General features: G+C 41.2%; 2 protein-coding genes across 4 annotated transcripts in view; one reads left to right on the forward strand and one right to left on the reverse strand.

Moving 5' to 3' along the window:
- The window catches only part of LOC138769690 (apolipoprotein A-I-like), a 523,881-nt gene that overhangs the window by 404,159 nt on the left and 99,646 nt on the right, over positions 1–20,076 (forward strand). The gene's annotated exons all lie outside the window — the stretch shown is intronic.
- Positions 11,784–17,763, reverse strand: LOC138769457 (apolipoprotein A-IV-like). Its single transcript, XM_069947957.1, has 4 exons — positions 17,516–17,763; positions 17,258–17,346; positions 15,987–16,110; positions 11,784–12,796 (listed from the first exon to the last, which is right to left on the reverse strand). The coding sequence occupies exons 2-4, from the start codon at positions 17,301–17,303 to the stop codon at positions 11,869–11,871; spliced, it is 1,098 nt and encodes a 365-aa protein (XP_069804058.1). The 5' UTR covers positions 17,304–17,346; positions 17,516–17,763; the 3' UTR covers positions 11,784–11,868.

A 20,076-nucleotide genomic window follows, 5' to 3' on the forward strand; every position in this document is an offset into this window, starting at 1 on the left:
AACTTGCCAAACCCAACTTTTGCACAGTTCTGTTGGCAGCAATAATGTACCTGCAATAATGTCTTGTGTGTATGGCAACTAGTCAAGGATGTCCGTGGTCGCATGCCTTAGCGGTAAGGCTGAGTTCACACTTCACAAAAGACGGATCAAAACGCATCCGTTTTTTTTGTGTGCACAAAACCACGTGGTTGGCCACGTTTTTGTATACACTAAAAAAAACCAGATGCGTTTTGATCCATTCTTTGAGCTTTTTTTTATTTTTATAATAGATGTCAGTAGAAAGACACAAATTGCATCCGTTTTTCATCCATTTTTTGCATAAAAAAAAGGACTGCAAAAAAATGCAGTGTGAACCCAGCCTTACTCTGTCTCTAGTAACCAAGTATTACATCCGTACAGTTACTGAACGGAAGAAGTTGTTGGACTGAAAACAAATGACGCAAAATGTATTGGACACTATGAAAAAAAGAATTGCTATAGCACTATCCATGAGGATAATGCTGTTGTGCTTCAGTTCATTAGAAAGCTTCTTTTTCCAAGCCAGGTTCATCATATACTAGAACACAGAGTGGGTAAGTTCAGTTACTGACATTGATAAACATAGGCGAGAGGAATAAATGATTGTAATATATAGCCGGAATTCATTACAACCATGAGAGTAACACACCGGAACAGATCTGATTATATTTACAGAACATTAATTATATGGAAAGATTTATTCCATTCAATTTAGATGCAAACAAGGATGTGTCCATTTACTGGCAGAAATGTGGGGATGGCAGGGAGCTGAAGCATTCATTATATCAGAAAACTGCATCACTTTTTATTATAGGGCTATAAAGGCTATGCTCACATTTGATTTGATGAGTATTTCAAGTCAGCAGATGGGCATGCTACTGGTCTAAGCCTTATATATGTTGTGTTTATATAGACAGTGTCTTATATTAATTTGTGCTTCTAAAGATGGGCTAGGTCTTATTTTTAGGATATGTCTTATTTTTCCATGAAGAAGAACTAACATGTCACATGCACAGCAGGGAGAGAGCGTATAGTATGGCGGCTTCAGGCCACCAGGAGGAGCTCACCACAGCATACTCATACAGCACAGCAGGAACAGCATACGGTATGGTGGCAGGTGACGGGATAATGGCAGATTGTGTGCAGCTCTTCATCTGGTGGTAGGAAACAATTGGGATGGGGATGGTCCTCTTGATGCCTTGCCTGCACTTTTACAAGTGACCGCCACTAAAAGGAACATCGGGATTGGCGGCAGGTGACAGACTTCATGTCCTGCATGCAGCTGCTCTGCAACAGACGGTGAAGGTAGGGGACAATGACCCTAGTACAAAAAGGATTATAGCTGTATGACCTGGTGTTCTGTTCTGTGGACATGCTTCCAAACAAACCCTTACTTTCGGAGAAACTTTATATTTAGCAATTTAGAAAAACCTCTACCAGGTCTTATTTTCAGGGAAACAGGGTAGAACAATGGTACAAACCTCAAATTGGAGGGTCAACCCTGTTTAGGGCTACAGTTTAAATTTATTAGGTCAGGCCCGGTTCACATCATAATTCATAACTCCAAGGAAGCGATACATCTAAAAGCAAAATCTAAAAATTATCAGCCAATGCACGTGTGTTCAGGTATGTCTGTATTCAATTCAGTCCAAGAAATTCTTTTTGGGCGGCACGTCTGTGTCAAGGGTGGTGCACGTAGTAGGAAAAAATTCCTATAGCATCATGAAAGTTCAAATCTCGGCACTCACCATTTTCATGCTTCCAGAAATCTTTTATTATAGAAAATTCATCAGATTTTTTTACAGCGGTAAAAAACAGGACGTTTCGGCTGTTTTACAGTTGAGGAAGGCTTGACGCCGAAACGTCCTGTTTTTTACCGCTGTAAAAATATCTGATGAATTTTCTATAATAAAAGATTTCTGGAAGCATGAAAATGGTGAGTGCCGAGATTTGAACTTTCATGATGTATTCAATTCAGTGACCCAAACATAGTCAGCCAGTAACAACGTTCAGGTCATTTTCAGATTTTGCCAGCCTATTCTTAGAGGAATGAACCGTGACGTGAACAAAACTTTAAAATCATAATAGAAAGACAAGCGCTGCAGTCCAGATCCGTGGAGCATTGTCCCATTGCCTGGATACCCAGGGGCCTCCTTAGGACCAGCAATGGTCAAAACTATATGAACATCTGACCATCCTATCTATATGAAGTTGTGGGACCTGTCATTCCAAAACCATGGCTATTAATATGGAGTTGAGCCCACTTTCCTGACCACCCTCTCAATAATAGTTTGTACTTGGCGGGCAGGGTCCTCTTCCCCCATGTACCAGTCTGTCTTTTGCCTTCATGTAATGTTTTCTGATCTTGTATTGTTCCTGCCTGTATTGTTCCTGCCTGTTGCCTATCTATTGTATAGCGCTCTGGAACTAAGGGCGCTTTATAAATAAATAATAATAATAATAATAATAATAATACTTGGCCCCCCTTTTACCCAGTTCCAGACATCCTAATATTTTTTTCTACTTTCTCTTTTAGGATTCTGGTATCAGCTGTACAGAGAGGCAGGCAGCACATTGATCGAGTGCCATAGCTGTCTCTGCCTCCAATCCTCTCAAATTGCCCGGTGACAGCTTTTCCTCTCAGCATTTGACACCAGTAGAAGTAGCAGGGATGAAACAGGGTCAGCCATTCCCTCATCTTTGTGATCAGCTGCTTGGTGAACTAAAAGGTGGGGGATGAGAACACGTCAAAGCTGCGGCCCACCATTGGCTTCTTAAATGGTTTTACAGGGTCACCAGTAAGGTTGTATCCACTTCACTTTGGAGTTATGCCTTCTTCTCTTATCCTTTACTCTGGTCCATGTCTCCACAAGCCTTCTAGATTTCAAGTTTGGCAAGACAAGAATTTCCCCAAATTATAAATCAACAATAGGGCATAGTCTGCCTCGGCTATAAGAAAATTAGATTTTTTTGCATGTATTTCCTCTATTCCTTCTACTTATAAAAAATGTTTCCCTGTCATGTACACAACATCTAAATACCGTGTTGATGATGTTCTTGACAACCACAGAGAAATTCAGCGCATGTTCATCCCTGTTCCCTCCAGCATACTGCAGCTGCCAAGCTGTGACCTCAGTCAGTCTTTGCCAAGCATAACAGGCGATCCATTGAAAGTAAAGAGTTCTGTTGTTTGCATTGAGCAAGCTTAGTTGTTTGCACAAAGTTGTTTTCTACATTATGACTTGGCTTATAGACAGTAGGAGTACACATTAGGTAGCGGAACATATGCTTACAGTTCATTTAGCAGAGGCTTTCTCAAATAGATGCCCATTTTCAAGAATTAAAGACAGATATATCATCCTATTTTATAATGTACTTATTTAGATTTCCTACATTGATATTTAATTCAGATTTTTCCTTTGTAATGGCTGGTACCAGACCACATGAAAAAAAAGTTTACAAAGCGCACATTTTTTTTCATGGTAAAAAAGTGCTTTTTAAAAAGGTACTCTTTTTCTAGCAAATCAACTGGTTTTAGAAAGTTATATAGATTTGTAATTGAATTCTATTTAAAAATATCAAGTCTTCCCATACTTATCAGCTGCAGGAGGTCCTGCAAGAAGTTATGTTTTCTTTTCAGTCTGACACGGTGCTGTCTGCTGCCACCAGAGCAGGAGAAGTTTTCTATGGGAACTTGTTGCAGTTCCTGTCTTGGACCGAGGTGGCAGCAGAGAGCAGTGTATGGCTTTGTTCACACAACGTCCTAAAAAGGAAAAAGGCATGAGTTTTTTGTGTTCAAAAAGACGTCCGTTATTGCATCATTTTAATATGCTTGACTAAAATGCATTAAAGTCTATGGAATAACGGACGTCTTTTTCACATACAGGCGTCCGCCTCAGAAGACATCCGTTATTCAATACATTGTGTGAAAAAGACGTCCGTTATTCCATAGACTTCAATGCATTTTAGTCAAGCATGTTAAAATGACGCAATAATGGACGTCTTTTTAAACACAAAACCACGGACCCCTTTTTCCTTTTTAGGACGTTGTGTGAACATAGCCTAAGACTGAAAAGAAAACACCATTTCCTGCAGGACATACAACAGCTGATAACTATGGGGAGACTTGAGATTTTTAGATAGAAGTAAATACCATATCTATATAACGTTCCCTGGATAACCGTTACATTGCTTTCTATGGGTGATGTGGCTGTTTAGAGTGTTTCTGCGTGCATGCAGGTTGGCAGCATCGATCAGGTGCTCATCAGCGAGGTGCTGCCTGGAGTCAGGCCATCCACAAGTCCTTATGGGGTGGCCTGAGGAGAAGGACATGCTACCATGGCCCTTTCCACCCAGCTACAGGGAGGCTATTGAGTCTGGCTGGGACAAAGTCCACCACCATCATACTGGGAAGCCGTATTGGACACAGACGCTCAAGTAAGTGACTGGTGTGTAGAAGTCCCAGAGAGACCATCGAGCCATTCTGAGAATGCAGCTGTCCTACTGAGCAAAAGGGGAGTAGGTAGGACTAGGAGGACTGTGATGAACTCAGCAATGCATTCTGGGACTTGTAGTACTGAGCAACTGCTGAACCAGGAAGTAAAACCACCAAATAGAGAACTAAGACCCCAAAACAAATGGATTTTTGATGGTCTCAGAACTAAGGCAGACAAGCAAAGAAATATGCTTCTTCAGCAGGCTTTTTTTTTTTACCTGATGTCGGAGTACCCCTTTAATGGAGAGCAAGAGCCCATATAGTATTCCTACACATGAGCCGTCGGCTGTCGGTGTCCACGCTTGTGTAAATTGAAGAGATACGAGACTGCTGCCACAAGGGTCTGTGCCTTGTATCCACTTGGTGCACATATAGCCCGTTGTAATGGTATAATAAATGTGTGGTCCCTACAAGGCCACACAGGCTGCAATACATGAGATAGACTTTGGTGAAACCTCCCTCGTTGGTCCCCAAAACTTTGTGTTCCACCTCTATCAAGATCAGAGACACTTTATAGCCCACTTGTAATGCCATAATTATTTGACTAAAATAGTTAAGATGTCAGAGTACCTTATTTTCCTGAAACTACTGCAATGTCTTTTCTAATAGAAATATGTATGCTGTAATAGCAGCTTATCTAATAGGAATACGTATGCTGTAATAGCAGCTTATCTAATAGAAATACTGTAATAGCAGCTTATCTAATAGAATTACGTATGCTGTAATAGCAGCTTATCTAATAGGAATACTGTAATAGCAGCTTATCTAATAGGAATACGTATGCTGTAATAGCAGCTTATCTAATAGAAATACGTATGCTGTAATAGCAGCTTATCTAATAGAAATACGTATGCTGTAATAGCAGCTTATCTAATAGAAATACGTATGCTGTAATAGCAGCTTATCTAATAGGAATACGTATGCTGTAATAGCAGCTTATCTAATAGAAATACTGTAATAGCAGCTTATCCAATAGAAATACGTATGCTGTAATAGCAGCTTATCTAATAGAAATACGTATGCTGTAATAGCAGCTTATCTAATAGGAATACTGTAATAGCAGCTTATCTAATAGGAATACGTATGCTGTAATAGCAGCTTATCCAATAGAAATACGTATGCTGTAATAGCAGCTTATCTAATAGGAATACGTATGCTGTAATAGCAGCTTATCTAATAGAAATACATATGCTCAGGGACGTTTCTGTGGTCTCTGCCGCCTGAGGCAAACCTCAGGCGGCCGCCCCACACTAGCGACCCCCCCTGCCTCCCCCCCCCACCACCACTCATTCACCACTGTACCCCGCCGGGCTCCCGTCAGCCAGCATCTCCCTTTGCCCTTCAGCCTGTGGTGAGTGTCGGCGAGGGCTGCTGTCGGATCGGTGCGTGCGGGAGCGCCGGGGGGGGGGGGGGGGGGTATTCCTATAAGGGCTGCATTCCCATGTCGAGGAATGCCTGTAACCGGAGTCTCCCCCGCCCGGACAGCATCTGATAAGATGCTGAGAGCGGGGGAGAACTCTATTGATATGTGCCGCGCTGTAATGACAGCACCACGCACGGCTGATTCATTACAGCATCGCGCGTATCAGTACAGTTCTCCCCCGCTCTCAGCATCTTATCAGATGCTGTCCGGGCGGGGGAGACTCCGGTTACAGGCATTCCTCGACATGGTAATGCAGCCCTTATAGGAATACCCCCCCCGCGCGCTCCGATCCGACTGCAGCCCTCGCCGACACTCACCACAGGCTGAAGGGCAAAAGGAGATGCTGGCTGACGGCGCGGGAGCCCGGCGGGGTACAGTGGTGAACGCTGATGACAGGACAGGCAAGCGGCTGCAGGGCTGCTGTCTGCCGCCCCCTGCAGGAGCGCAGAATCTGCCGCCTGAGGCGGAATACTCATTCCGCCTCATGGCAGAAGCGGGCCTGCATATGCTGTAATAGCAGCTTATCTAATAGAAATACGTATGCTGTATTAGCAGCTTATCTAATAGAAATACGTATGCTGTAATAGCAGCTTATCTAATAGAAATACTGTAATAGCAGCTTATCCAATAAAAATACGTATGCTGTAATAGCAGCTTATCTAATAGAAATACGTATGCTGTAATAGCAGCTTATCTAATAGAAATATGTATGCTGTAATAGCAGCTTATCTAATAGGAATACGTATGCTGTAATAGCAGTTTATCTAATAGAAAAACTGTAATAGCAGCTTATCCAATAGAAATACGTATGCTGTAATAGCAGCTTATCTAATAGGAATACGTATGCTGTAATAGCAGCTTATCTAATAGAAATACTGTAATAGCAGCTTATCCAATAGAAATACGTATGCTGTAATAGCAGCTTATCTAATAGAAATATGTATGCTGTAATAGCAGCTTATCTAATAGAAATACTGTAAAAGCAGCTTATCCAATAGAAATACATATGCTGTAATAGCAGCTTATCCAATAGAATTACGTATACTGTAATATCAGCTTATCTAATAGAAATAAGTATGCTGTCATGGCAGCTTATCTAATAGAAATACAGATAGATAGATAGATAGATAGATAGATAGATAGATAGATAGGAGATAGATAGATAGATAGATAGATAGATAGATAGATAGATAGATAGATAGATAGATAGGAGATAGAAGATAGATAGATAGATAGATAGATAGATAGATAGATAGATAGATAGATAGATAGAGGATAGATAGATAGATAGATAGATAGATAGATAGATAGATAGATAGATAGATAACAGAGACTCTTTGAAAGGAGTTCTGTGCTTACACTCTTCGAGGACATTACTTTGTTACTTAGAATTTCTGACAGCTTAATGAATGTTCTAATAAAAGACATTAATGCATTTTCAATACATCTATACAAGCATACAAGCAATGACATACATGATTAATTTCAATATTACACAGTCTACAAAATATCCAAAAAAAATGCATTAGTTCATCTTTTACATTAGTTGTATAATAAACATTGGTGTTTATTAACTTGTCATTAACATGACATGCATTATTAACTATTCTTATTATTGCATCACTGGTATTTTGCAGTTGAGACTAAGTAAGCTGGGTCTATACCATTTATACTCGCCTGCCACCTAGAGCCCTAAAGTTATAGCACAGGGGAAGAATTATACCTTTGTTTTCTTTTAAAGTGGACAAGGCAATAAACATTCTATAGCTTGTAATACATTTCATGGTTTCTAGTGACAATGAACGCATTACATATTTCCATGCAAACATCATATAACATGAATCTCTTGCCGCAGCGCTTGGTTTTAAGACAGTGACTGAGTGAGCCCTGTTTCAGACTCCAGTGGTGGTGACAGTGCCAGGCCAGTAGCTTGAAGAGGACTCCTGTTGATCTTTCTGTTTTTATTACCCCCAGGGCTTTGGGGCATATTCCTGAACCTGAAGTTGCCTTCTGTCAAGTTTGTTTTTTTGACCCACCCCTTTTATATAAACTGACCCGTTCCACACATAAATTATATTAAGTGTGCAACTGAAAAACCAAGAATTAATGTCGAGACAATGGGTAGTTGGGCAGTACAGCCCCATACTGAAGCCACTGTCCTTACCTACTTAGACAATTTACCCTAAGGGTATGTGCACAGTATGCAACACGCAACAAAATTTCAAGCAGAAGTTCCGCTTGAAGTTCCGCTTGTCACATAGATCCAATGATATTCTAAAGCTTTATCCACCGTCTGCCCAAAGAATTGACATGTTTTGGCACATGTTCCATAGTGTGAACATACCCTAACTGGCAGCCCCCATCTGGTCCCTACACTGACTAAGTACACAGTACAGGGATAGTCAGACAGACTGGGTCAGAACTAAAAAGACACATCATAGACAAAATCAGAAGCCAAAGAGTCAGAGGTCAGAACCAGAAAACAGCATCAAGGCCAAAAGAGAAGTGTATACTTACCATCAGCCCAGCTTGTGATTCCACATGTCTCTCCATTCTTCCAGCTGTCGGCTGTATCTTCAGGCCCTGCCTCCTCCAGCTGTCAATAATTTTGGAGGAGGCGGGACTTGAAGATACAGCCGGCAGCCAGAGGACTTAAGAGACACAAGCTGCGCGGATGGTAAGTATACACTGCTGAAAAAAAAGAAAAATTTGCAGCACATCTATGCCTCTGTTAACACTGCAGGCTGCACGCTGGTTGTGGCTAAAGTACAGACAAAGATACAGAAAGTGCAATAGCAACCCACAGGGGCAAGCTCTTACCGTATATACTCACCCCGGTGTACAATAAAAACCTGCTCTGTAGATATTGAAAATTGAGGATCTTGGCAAGCTTGACAGCACAGATATATATACATATAGACATACATAGAAAGATGTGTGGCCAACAACAATACATTTTGAAGCCTGCTCTAAAGACCATTTGCTTGTTTCTCAGCTGATTACTGTCACTTTTTGCCCCATATCGGTCTGTCTAAATGGACCCTTAGGGTGTATTTACACAGACAGATTTGACATCTGATAGCTATCTATTTATTTATTTTTGGCAGGTAATTATACATTACTGACAGCCGTATGCAGAGGTCTGTCTCCCTGCATCCCCAGCATGTAGGTATGAATTTTTCCCGGACATCCCTCTAGTAGTACCCTGTGCCTCACACAGTCCCATTAGTAATATTACATTGTAAACATTAAAATTATACACCTTCAGCACAAACCAGTCTGTAAAAAATGTACCCCTCCTAGTCCTCTGGATATGGCTGTCAGAAGTTTTGAGGGCTGCATGGAATAGCAACAAGTATATAGTTATTGCTGGTAGTATGAGTGTATGCATTGACTGAAACCCTAATATGCCAGAGACTGAGAAACCTAGAAGTTGAGTGGTAAATCAGATTAGAATGATCATCAGGACCTGTTCTGTAACTTAATCCAGGTCATTATTTGCATTTCTGAGCAACATTTTATTTATGTGCATTCAAAATGCTATTTGGATCTATAATCACAGGTTTAACAGCTTCAGCTTGGAAGTTAGTGTTTGAGACCGTGTGTCTTCATGCTCCACCTTCTAACACTCTGCTATTATCAAAATGAAATAAACATTTATTGATTTCTTGAATGGGGTATTACCATCTGACAAAGCTATAAGTAGCTGATTCTGTGGCTCCCATAGAGTCCCCACTCTCGAGATTGCAGGGGTCGCCCAGTGGGGGGTAGCTATTTATTAAGCTGTTGATCTTCCTACTGGGGCAGGACTTACCTGCCTGAGGAAACTAAACTACCAGCCTAAGGGCCTACCTGCCTACTGGGGGATTACCTACCTAAGGGCATACCTGCCTACTGGGGATTACCTACCTAAGGGCATACCTGCCTACTGGGGATTACCTACCTAAGGGCATACCTGCCTACTGGGGATTACCTACCTAAGGGCATACCTGCCTACTGGGTATTACCTACCCAAGGACCTAATTGCCTACTGTGAAAGGGGAAAACTACCTACCTATCGACATATCTGCCTACTGGGGGGAGGGGGCTACCTACCTTTAGGGTATAACTACCTACTTGGGAGGAATGAAACTACCTACCTAATGATATACCAACCGGATAAGGGAGCCATCTGCCAACTGGGGGCCAAACCTACCTAATATAAGAACTACCTAAATACTGTGGGGGACATATGTACCTAATGGGGAACATACCTTCATAATGGAGGGAACGATCTACCTACCGGAGGACATACCTTCATAATGGAGGTTACGACCTGCTGACTGGGGGACATATCTGACTACTTTGGTACATACCTAATGGGGTAACTACCTGCCTCCTGTAGGGATATACTTTTCTTAATCGGGGGCCTGAGTTAACATGATCCCTGACGCAACAATTGTGTCAGGGGGCTACTGTATGTTAAGTCAATTAGAATGTCGAGTTAAACGCATCATTGTGATCAAGTTAACACAGGCTACATCTGTACCTACTGTGCGTGAAATCCTCTACAGATATGTTATGTGTGAACCCCCCCTTTAATCTGCCCCTGTCAGCCATTTTTTCCATTCCATTGATCTGTTTCTGGCGCTATGATGCAGCATGAGCCTCCCCACTGCCCTGTCTGCAATAGGACACAAGGCGTGTTAAAGGGAATCTGTCCGCTGAAATTCATGTTCCAAACTAATGACATTGTAAGATAGCTGAGACGTATGGTACATTTCATATATCTGTTTGTGCTTCCACAATGTAGAAAAATGTATTCTTCAGTAAAAATAGGCTTTTTCCAAGAAATAAACTATAACAACTCCTTACCTCACCTTCCCTCTTTGACACAATGTACCAAAGAATATAATAATTTTTCTATATTCTGGAAATATAAAATGTACCATGTGACGTAACAGCTATCTAACAATGTCAGCAGTTTGTAACGTTAATTACAACGTAACGTTAAAGCGTAACTGTCATTTCAGGGTCATTTTTCTGAAAACATTAGATATCAACAGTACAAGCGATTTAAAGAAACTCTGTAATAGGTTTTATGTACTAAAAGAGTTTCCTTTGGTACTGAAAAAGCAATCTCCCAGCCTCCCCCCTCACTGCAGAAGCAGCAGGATTTCTGTCTCCATTATGTGGCTATGGAGAGGGGAGGGGCTGTTAGGAGTGACTGAGCACGGAGCAGTCCTGCACAGCACAACACCCTGCAATCTTCTCTCAGTAAGTTCATAGATAAGCACTGACCTTTCTGACCCCAGAATCCTGCGGTTTAGGTGCCCAGAGAGTCTACAAACAGCTGACCTTCATGTCACCTCTTCCTGCTCCCTCATCTCCCTCGGCCCCTCCCCCCTTCATAGGCTTACAATGGAGAGAGCAGAGCCCGTCTTCACTGGCTTCTCTGTAATGAAGACGTGTTTGCCTGATAATGCACAGATAAGAAGTCAGGGGGGGGAGGCTGGGAGATTACTTCTTGAGTACAGAAGGAAGCTTTTTTGGCTGATAAAACCTATTACAGAGTTTCTTAAAATCGCTTATACTACTGATTTCTGCAATAAAAAAAACATGACAGTTACGCTTTAAGCCCTTGGCCAAGCACCGCCCATAAAGAACCAGCAGGGAACAAAATCCTGAAGATGGATAACAGTGGGAGCAAGTGTATATCCTGTGTACTTTTATCATTCATTTCTAGATTCAGTGTTCCATAGGTTCTCATTGCTTTGGCCTGTTGAGCCTGATGTGTTACAATACTACATGCAACCTGCAATAGCTTGAATTTCAATGTTTATTTGCTGCTACAGTATTTGTCTTTGAGTTACATTCTATTTGAATAGTTTTTAGAAATTATAATAGAAGTTGGTGTCACACTAACTGTCCAGAGATCTAAGCATGAAAAAACTCAGTCTTCAGCAGAAGCACCCTGGATGATGAAGTCTCGGATCCTGTCTCGAACGACTTTCTCCAGGTACTCTATTTCATCCTGTATACCCACAGTGTTTTCTCCCAACTTATTTCTCATGTCTTTCACTCTCTTTACAAGGGCGTTGTTGAGGGCATCTGCATAGGGGGTAATTGTCTCCCTAAACTCCTCAATCTTCTGGTCCATCTGCTGGTTCATCTCGGCAAGGAATGGTTTTATTGTCTGTTTGACATCTCTCATATCGCTATTCCACCTGTTTCGTAGCTCAATAGTATAGGGGTAGAGCTGGTCTCGCAGCCTTCCTGTGAATTCCAGTATTTTGCTCTCCATCTGCTCCGCATTCTTCTTCATCTGAAAGTCCATGTTCTTTATTTGCCTGTGCAGCTCATCTTGCACTTCTTTTGCATAGGGTGCCAGGCTTTTATATAGCTCTTCCATTTGCTGATCAATATTATCTTTAACTTGACTGTTGATCATTTTTAGTTGTTTCTCTAGCTGCTCCATATTGTCGTCTATGGTAGTCTTCAGTTCCTCAGAATACGGGGCCAGTGATGGCTGCCAATGGTCAGAATTGTCTTTCACCTTGGTCTCTAGGTTCTGTTTTATAGATTTCAGCTGCTCGCTCAGAACGTAGGTGCTTTTATCCAGTTGGGCATGAAACTCCTCAGCATACGGAGCCAATTTCTTCTGAAGCTCCTCTGCATTCCTGTTTAGCTGTTTTTGCACCTCATCTGTATAAGGAGACAACTTGACCCTCAACTTCTCCAACTCTTGTCGTATTTGTTCTTTCAGTGTTTGTGAGTCTTTTGTCAGTTGTTTGTGGATTTCTGTAGCCAAAGGAATTATCTGGCCCACTAATTCACCATCAAAATTACTCACGCTCTTCAGGTTTTCTTCAATAAGAGCACTGTGGAGAAAGAGGCTGAATCAGAAGCTATCTAGATTGTTAAAGGCTTACATAGGCACTATGAAAGCTATGAACTAAAGCATATTTGCAACTAACATTTATAATTTTTTATTTGTATCGTGCTTTAAAACAAAGCTATACTTACTTGTATCCAGGTCTAGTCTCCTGAGGGCAGCTTTTTAGTCTTGTAATGGTTAAAAAATAGGCTAAACGCAGGAAGTCCCAGCCAATACAGAAAGTCATGGCTCAATATGTTCATCAAATGACTGCCTTCTCTGTAAGTGCCCAGATGACCAGGATTTCTTATCTAAAAAGCTGCCTTCAGGGGACTGGACCTGGATACAAGTAAGTATAGCTTTGTTTTAAAGCTTAATAACTAAAAGAATAATGAATGTTTATTGCAAACATGCTTTATATCACATCTACTGTTGATTTAGATTTTGAAAGTTATAAGGACAGTGACACTTTTTAAGTCAGCAAGTAATTATTTGTTGGAGTCTTTAAGACAACAAGTGATATTGGGCATGTTGGATTTTTACCACCCAACCCTTTTGTTCTTAGAGCCATTAGCCACCAGAGTTTCCTTAGGTCAAAGAAGAGATTGCTGTCGGATAAACAAACATATAGTAGATCATGACCAGCATTTCATCATCCATCCGAACACCTAGCATAAAAAATTTATATCTCTAGATGCCCATAACAAAAAGACAACAGTAACAACCCTATTCGCAGTAATTTTCAGTCAAATGTTTTAAAGGTTGGAATTAGCAAGTTTATATATTTTATACAACATATTGACATCACAGTGAATTGCAGTGTTTAGGATGTTATATTACAATTCCATTAAAAGAAATAGTAAATGGCCAATGCAAATAACAGAAAACCATTGTGTAAGAGCAGTACATTGGCTCTGCACAGTGGGATGCTAGCCTAACACCACCAGACATTGTGAACAATAACTGATATTTATTAGCATAACACTTACATGCAATAAAATACACAGTACTTTTTCCTTCTAAGGCTCCATTCACACAGAGTAAAACTGGCAGAATTCCACGGTGGAATTCTCTGCTGCGGAATCCCGCCACCCTCCGTGTCATAATGACAGTCTATGGGAGGCTCGAGCGCCTCCTCTCTCCGCATCTCTCTGCGCTGAAGAATGAACATGTCTATTCTTCAGCACGGAGAGATGAGGCGCGCGAGGCTCCCATGGACCGTCATTATGACACGGAGAGTGGCGGGATTCCGCGGCGGAGAATTCCACCGTGGAATCCTGCCAGTTTTACTGTGAACGAAGGGTAAGTTCACACTGAGGAATAGGCGAGTATTCAGCGAGGAATTCAAGAGGAAAGTTTTCTGCTTAAAATTCCTCACCTATTCAGCTATGGCACAATAGGAGCAGAATTCAAGCGTAATTCGAGCAGAATGCAAGCGGAATTCAAGCAGAATTCAAGCCCCTTGTATAGAATTCCTCTAGGAGAAACCGCCCCAAGAAGTGACATGTCAATTTGTCAGATGGAAAACAGATCTGCGGCGGCATTTTCAGCGTGGAAATTTCGCAGTGTGAACGAATAAGCGAAAAGCCCATTAAAGCAAATGTTTATTTTATACAGGTGGAATTTTGGGCGGATTTCGCTTGCATTTTGACGCAGAATCCGTCTGAAATTCTGCATGTATTCCTCAGTGTGAACATACCCTAAAGTAGCAGTGGGTTCCCAAACTAGCAGAGATGTGTCAAAAAGGTGTGTGATATTTTCTGTATCTATTATTATCTTTAGATACACCATTGCTAAGCTATGTGCTGATTTTTCATATGCAACATTTTTAATAACTAACCTTGAATTACTGTCTGTGTCCAACTAGAATGACATAATTTTATATTTCTTGTCAGACACAGAAAAGAGTTTAAGGTCCATATGTTGTAATTCTGTTATAGAAAGTTCTGCGTAATAAATCGGCTAATAGCTAAGCAATGACGTTTCTTCTGATATATCATAGTTACATATGTTATTGTATGAGTGATAACTAGATAACTAGTGATATCTAGAAATACCACATTGTTCAAGTCAAAGACTGTAAGGAACATGGAACTCTATGGCGTTTGAGTTTAGTACTGCTTAGGGCCCTCTCTATGAATGCACAGCTATTTTGTATTGTCTGCATTTCAGGGACCAGAGCTGGACTGCTTGTAAGTAATAAATACACTGTTACTTCCTTTCCCTTAGTTACCTAGCCAGTTACAGCATAGTACAACACTCAGTCTTTACTGCATGGAATATGGAGGAAGAAGAGGTTACTGATGCACTGGATTTTTAAGATGCTCTCTGAGCAGAAATACAAGAAACAGCAGCAATGGAAGGGTTAAACTGAATGACTGTTGTTTCTGCTGCTGAGATAAAGAAAGGGGATTACAATGCAGAACAGTCCAGGCTCTCCCCATTTCCTGCACATAGCAGACGTTAAGCCCTGCCCCCACTTCCTGTATTTTGTCTTGCTATTTATGTTACAAGAGACAGAAATCTCCTGACAACAGGCAGTGGACAGCAGATTGTAAAGAAAGAGAGACACCTGGTGGTCAAGATTTTAGGGCTCTTTTTGGTAACTTAAGTGATATAGAAAAATGTAAGGATTCACAGTTTTTCAGGCGGTCCTCCGGCTGTATTCACCCTCTACACGGAGCGGGCAGACAGCGGGAATGAGACGCTGAGAGTTCAGGTTCATACGAACCCGAACCTCGGCAGGTTCACTCATCTCTAGCTGTCATATGGAGGAAAGATGTTCATAACAACATTGTCCATTAAAGTATGACTAAAAATGACTTTGGGCACACATGATGTAATTTTATCATGGATAACTAGACATATTACATTTTTTTTATGGTGAATGATAAAACAGTGATCTTCATCTACAGTCCAAATAGGAATTATGTCCAGGAATTATGGGAATTGTAGTTTTGCAACAGCTAGAGGGTCAAAGGTTCCCCATCCTTGGTTTAAACCAAGTCCACAGATCTTTATAGGATGTTTTGGTCAATCAAACCAAGCAACCACTATATGTTGACCCGTCTACAGGGCGTTTTTTTGTTGAGGGATAAACTCAGACTGAATAAATAGACCCAACTTTCATCTGTCCCTATTGTATTATATATTCTTTTCTTGTGTTAGGGAGGTGCTCATATAGTCTCACTTACTTTAGCTGACTACTGAAGTCCACTTGCAGAGGGTTGCCCACTTTGTCCTTGGTTCCACTGGTCAGCTGTGTCAGGTATTTCCAGAAGACATCACTTATTTGGTCAGTGACATCAGCTCGATATCCTAACAATGGAGAGAACACATCAGAACTCATCTACATGTACAGACCTTGGCTAGGACGTTTTTTATGAAACCTGAGTGGCAGATTCTTACGTTACCACTTTTGCTGAAGTACAGTACATGGGTTTGGGATGAAAGCTTACAATGTAATGCAGCAAACTGTAAGCATATCTAAATGGTGGGAACTGCCATCAAATGAACAATTACAATGGTTATCTGGCATTTAAAGTGTCACTGTCGTATTTTTTATTTATTTATTTAATTTGGAGAAATCAATAGTCCAGGCGATTTAAAGAAACTTTGTAATTGGGTTTATTAGGCAAATATGCCATTATCTGCATTCAAAAAACTTTCTCCAGGTCCCCCTCCCTCCCTCCTCTCTCATTCATTGCTCATTATCAGGAAATCTCGACTCTATCTATTACATCAGTCGAGCCCTGGATTGCACAGTGGGACCTGTGTAAAAGCCGCTATTTAGAGGTCATATAGATCAGTGTTGACTTCAGAGGAGATAGCAATGTGAGACAGGTGATGTAGCTGTAAATTAACTCTTTGTTGTCCTGTTTTGGTGCCTTATCTCCCTCAACCCCTCCCCTCTCCATAAGAGAACAGTGAAGACCGGGGGGGAGAGCTTCAAACTGCTTTTTCATGATAAAAATGTATTTTTTGGCCAATAAACCCAACTACAAAGTTTCTTAAAATCGCCTTTACTATAGATTTTTTGAAAAAAAAAATAAAAGAAATTAAACAACAGTGACACTTTAGGCCTATGTTAGAAGTATGTTAGAAGTCTTTATCAATGTTTGATAAGTAAGGGCCGACCCCCATAGATCAGCAATGTAAAGCACTTTTGTCTGGCACTGCAGCTTAGTCTCATTCAGTCCCAACTGAATGGGATAAGTTGTAGTAGCAATCACAGTGACAAGCCACTGTGCCTGTGTGTACAATAAAGGAGATGTAGATCTTTCAATGTGCTGATCATGGGGGGGTCCCTGAGCTTAGACCTCCACTGAACAATCTTTGATGATCTATTCCTGTTCACAAATTTTCAAGCGTTACATTTGTAAATTTCTTGAAAGTATTGATATATTTTTATGATTATGTTATATAGTCCTGGTATTGTTAATAATCTGGAAGTTAATATACTGACCTGTTATACACACGACTGATACAAGCACTAACCCTTTCACCCACATTTTGGAGTCAATAGAAATCCCAAGAATTTCTAATGACCTAATTCTGTAAAAAAAAAAAAAAAAAAAAAAAAATCATGTTACATGCTCAAAATGGCATCACTGGAAAGGAAAAAAACGTTTATTATTATCAGTTCTATTCTATTTCGCCTTCTATGTCTGGTACTAAGTACTGATAAGCTGTTAGGGCTGATGAAGATGTAAATGCTCCTTACCTGATCCTTGGGGTTTGGGTCAGTATGGAAGTAGATGTAAGCCAGGCCTTTATATGGGTTCCTTTCGTTCTCTGGCCATAATCCAGGGCAGCTCTGCGGGCTGTGGGTCGCTTTTACAAAGTGCAGTCATTGATGTGTCCCTCTTTTCAGAGTGATGTCAGAGGTTTGAAGAGCTTTGTGAGTTCTTGAGTTCTAATTATGAAGGAGGAGAATACTTCGGAGCGGATTTATTCAGTAGCCCCAGATGAAGTAGCTGCAGTGAAATAACAAATCGCCTAAACTGAAATGCATGTGGTGTTTGAGTAACAGGTTACTGCAGGTCGTATCTGGGCTTATACACAATAGCAGGCTTAAAGGATACAATATAAGTAATTGTGAGTCCAATGGGTCGTTATTTTTTTTCCTGGCTAATTTGCAAATGTTATCCATGGGAAAGTGCTTAGTGGGTCAGGATTACTATTATGTTCTTTCCTTCTTGGTGAAAACATTGTGAAAGCTAGAACAAGGACTATCAAACCTCTAAGCTGGCTAACTGCGGGCATAGGACGCTCTGCTCCTGAATACTATTTCTTTCTTATATATTGTCTTCTACTCAAAAGGCAGACAGAATATCTTTCTACATGCTTCTAAAAAATATTTGTCAGTGTTAAAACATTTAGCAAGAGCAGATTGAGAGTTTATTTCTAAAGGTTCTGCAGCTAAATGTCCTTATAGGACCTCCTTGCACTTAACCTAAACTTGTCCCTGGAGTTTCTTTTCCTCTCTTCCATCTTAAATTTAACATTCAACCAATGATCAGCTAAGCCCCTCGCAGTAACTGGTGTCACAGTGCCAAGGATCCTTTCAGTCTTACCATGCTTTGTCTTACCATGTCAAGGGCACTTCCGTTCTTCTTGTCCATGTCAGACATACTTTTGCCTTTTTTTTTTTTTCAGTAAAATGAGAAAAAGAAATAGCTACTCCTTCCACGATTTGTGGAGATGAGAATATAAGGTAGGCTCCTGCTCTGGAATGATGCACAAACAGCACAGCCTATTATTGACTAGGGGTAGAGACTTTTTAATACTCCAATAGGTCCACTAAGGATTAGAATAACGTGACTTTTGGCTTTCACCCGTCCTAGTGTCACTGTCTTTGGAATGCGAACACCAGTCTATGAGTCCTCCTGACCATTATGCCACTACTTTTCATGAATTGCCTGACCCCTGCTACTATGAGCATGTGGTCTGGACATCGCCTCTCTGCACTACAGGAATACAGTCCCAGTACAGTGGTCAACACAGTTCATGTCAATGTCCTCTATAGAAAGGAGTACCATCGACTGAAGGATTTCTCACTTTTTTAACTTGCGATAACCATGTGAGTGCTAATAGCAACTATCTTCACTGACATAAACCTTTTTCAGTACTGTATTTATTAATTAACTGCATAAAAGGCCACATTTTATAAGGTCACCTTAGATAGGTATACATCATTTTATAAGTAGGTGCCTCTAGACTACACATCTGGGGTGTCATTGGTTGCAAAGGGGCAAACTTATAGCGCCAATCAGGAAGGGGGTGGGATGCAGGCTAGTTCTAGCAGCACTGACTTCTCTCCAGATATTCCTCACTAAAGGGCCTTTTACACAAGCCAATTATAGGGCTACAGTGTTGCCAGAAACGCTCTTTTGGCCGATAATCATCCTGTGTAAGAGTGACAACGATCAGCCAACGAGCAGGAAAATGACCAGTCCTTGACTCATTGCGTCTTTGGATAATAAGTGGTGGCAGCAATGGGAATACATGACATAGTGCAGTAATGTTTCAGGGAAATTTTTCTCAATTAAACTTGCGCCCCCTCCTTCTGGCAGCTGCCTATACTGCCAACATAGATTCCATGTACATCACATGCCACCTCCTGCCCCTCGTGTACTGTGCCACCGTCTCCCCCACGTATACCGTGCCCAGTGTCGAACTGGGCCACCGGAGGACCGGAGGATCCACCGGTAGGCCCCAGCCCCCTACACAGTTAACACACTGTCACTGTCGTCCGGCAGGGCCCCCTGACAGTGACAGTGCTGCTCTCTAGCAATGCAAGAGCAGATTGAGAGTTTATTTCTAAAGGTTCTGCAGCTAAATGTCCTTATAGGACCTCCTTGCACTTAACCTAAACTTGTCCCTGGAGTTTCTTTTCCTCCCTTCCATCTTAAATTTAACATTCAACCAATGATCAGCTAAGCCCCTCGCAGTAACTGGTGTCACAGTGCCAAGGATCCTTTCAGTCTTACCATGCTTTGTCTTACCATGTCAAGGGCACTTCCGTTCTTCTTGTCCATGTCAGACATACTTTTGCCTTTTTTTTTTTTTCAGTAAAATGAGAAAAAGAAATAGCTACTCCTTCCACGATTTGTGGAGATGAGAATATAAGGTAGGCTCCTGCTCTGGAATGATGCACAAACAGCACAGCCTATTATTGACTAGGGGTAGAGACTTTTTAATACTCCAATAGGTCCACTAAGGATTAGAATAACGTGACTTTTGGCTTTCACCCGTCCTAGTGTCACTGTCTTTGGAATGCGA

The sequence above is a fragment of the Dendropsophus ebraccatus genome, chromosome 12 (genome assembly GCF_027789765.1).
Source record: "Dendropsophus ebraccatus isolate aDenEbr1 chromosome 12, aDenEbr1.pat, whole genome shotgun sequence".
Taxonomy (NCBI): Eukaryota; Metazoa; Chordata; class Amphibia; order Anura; family Hylidae; genus Dendropsophus; species Dendropsophus ebraccatus.

Coding starts and splice junctions, on each gene's coding strand:
- LOC138769457 (XM_069947957.1), bottom strand. CDS start 17,303: ATGTGGGTGAAAGGGTTAGTGCTTGTATCAGTCGTGTGTATAACAG. Junction 16,111..17,257: donor ATCAGTCGTGTGTATAACAG/GTCAGTATATTA, acceptor CTCCATTGTTAG/GATATCGAGCTGATGTCACT. Junction 12,797..15,986: donor GACTTCAGTAGTCAGCTAAA/GTAAGTGAGACT, acceptor CTTTCTCCACAG/TGCTCTTATTGAAGAAAACC.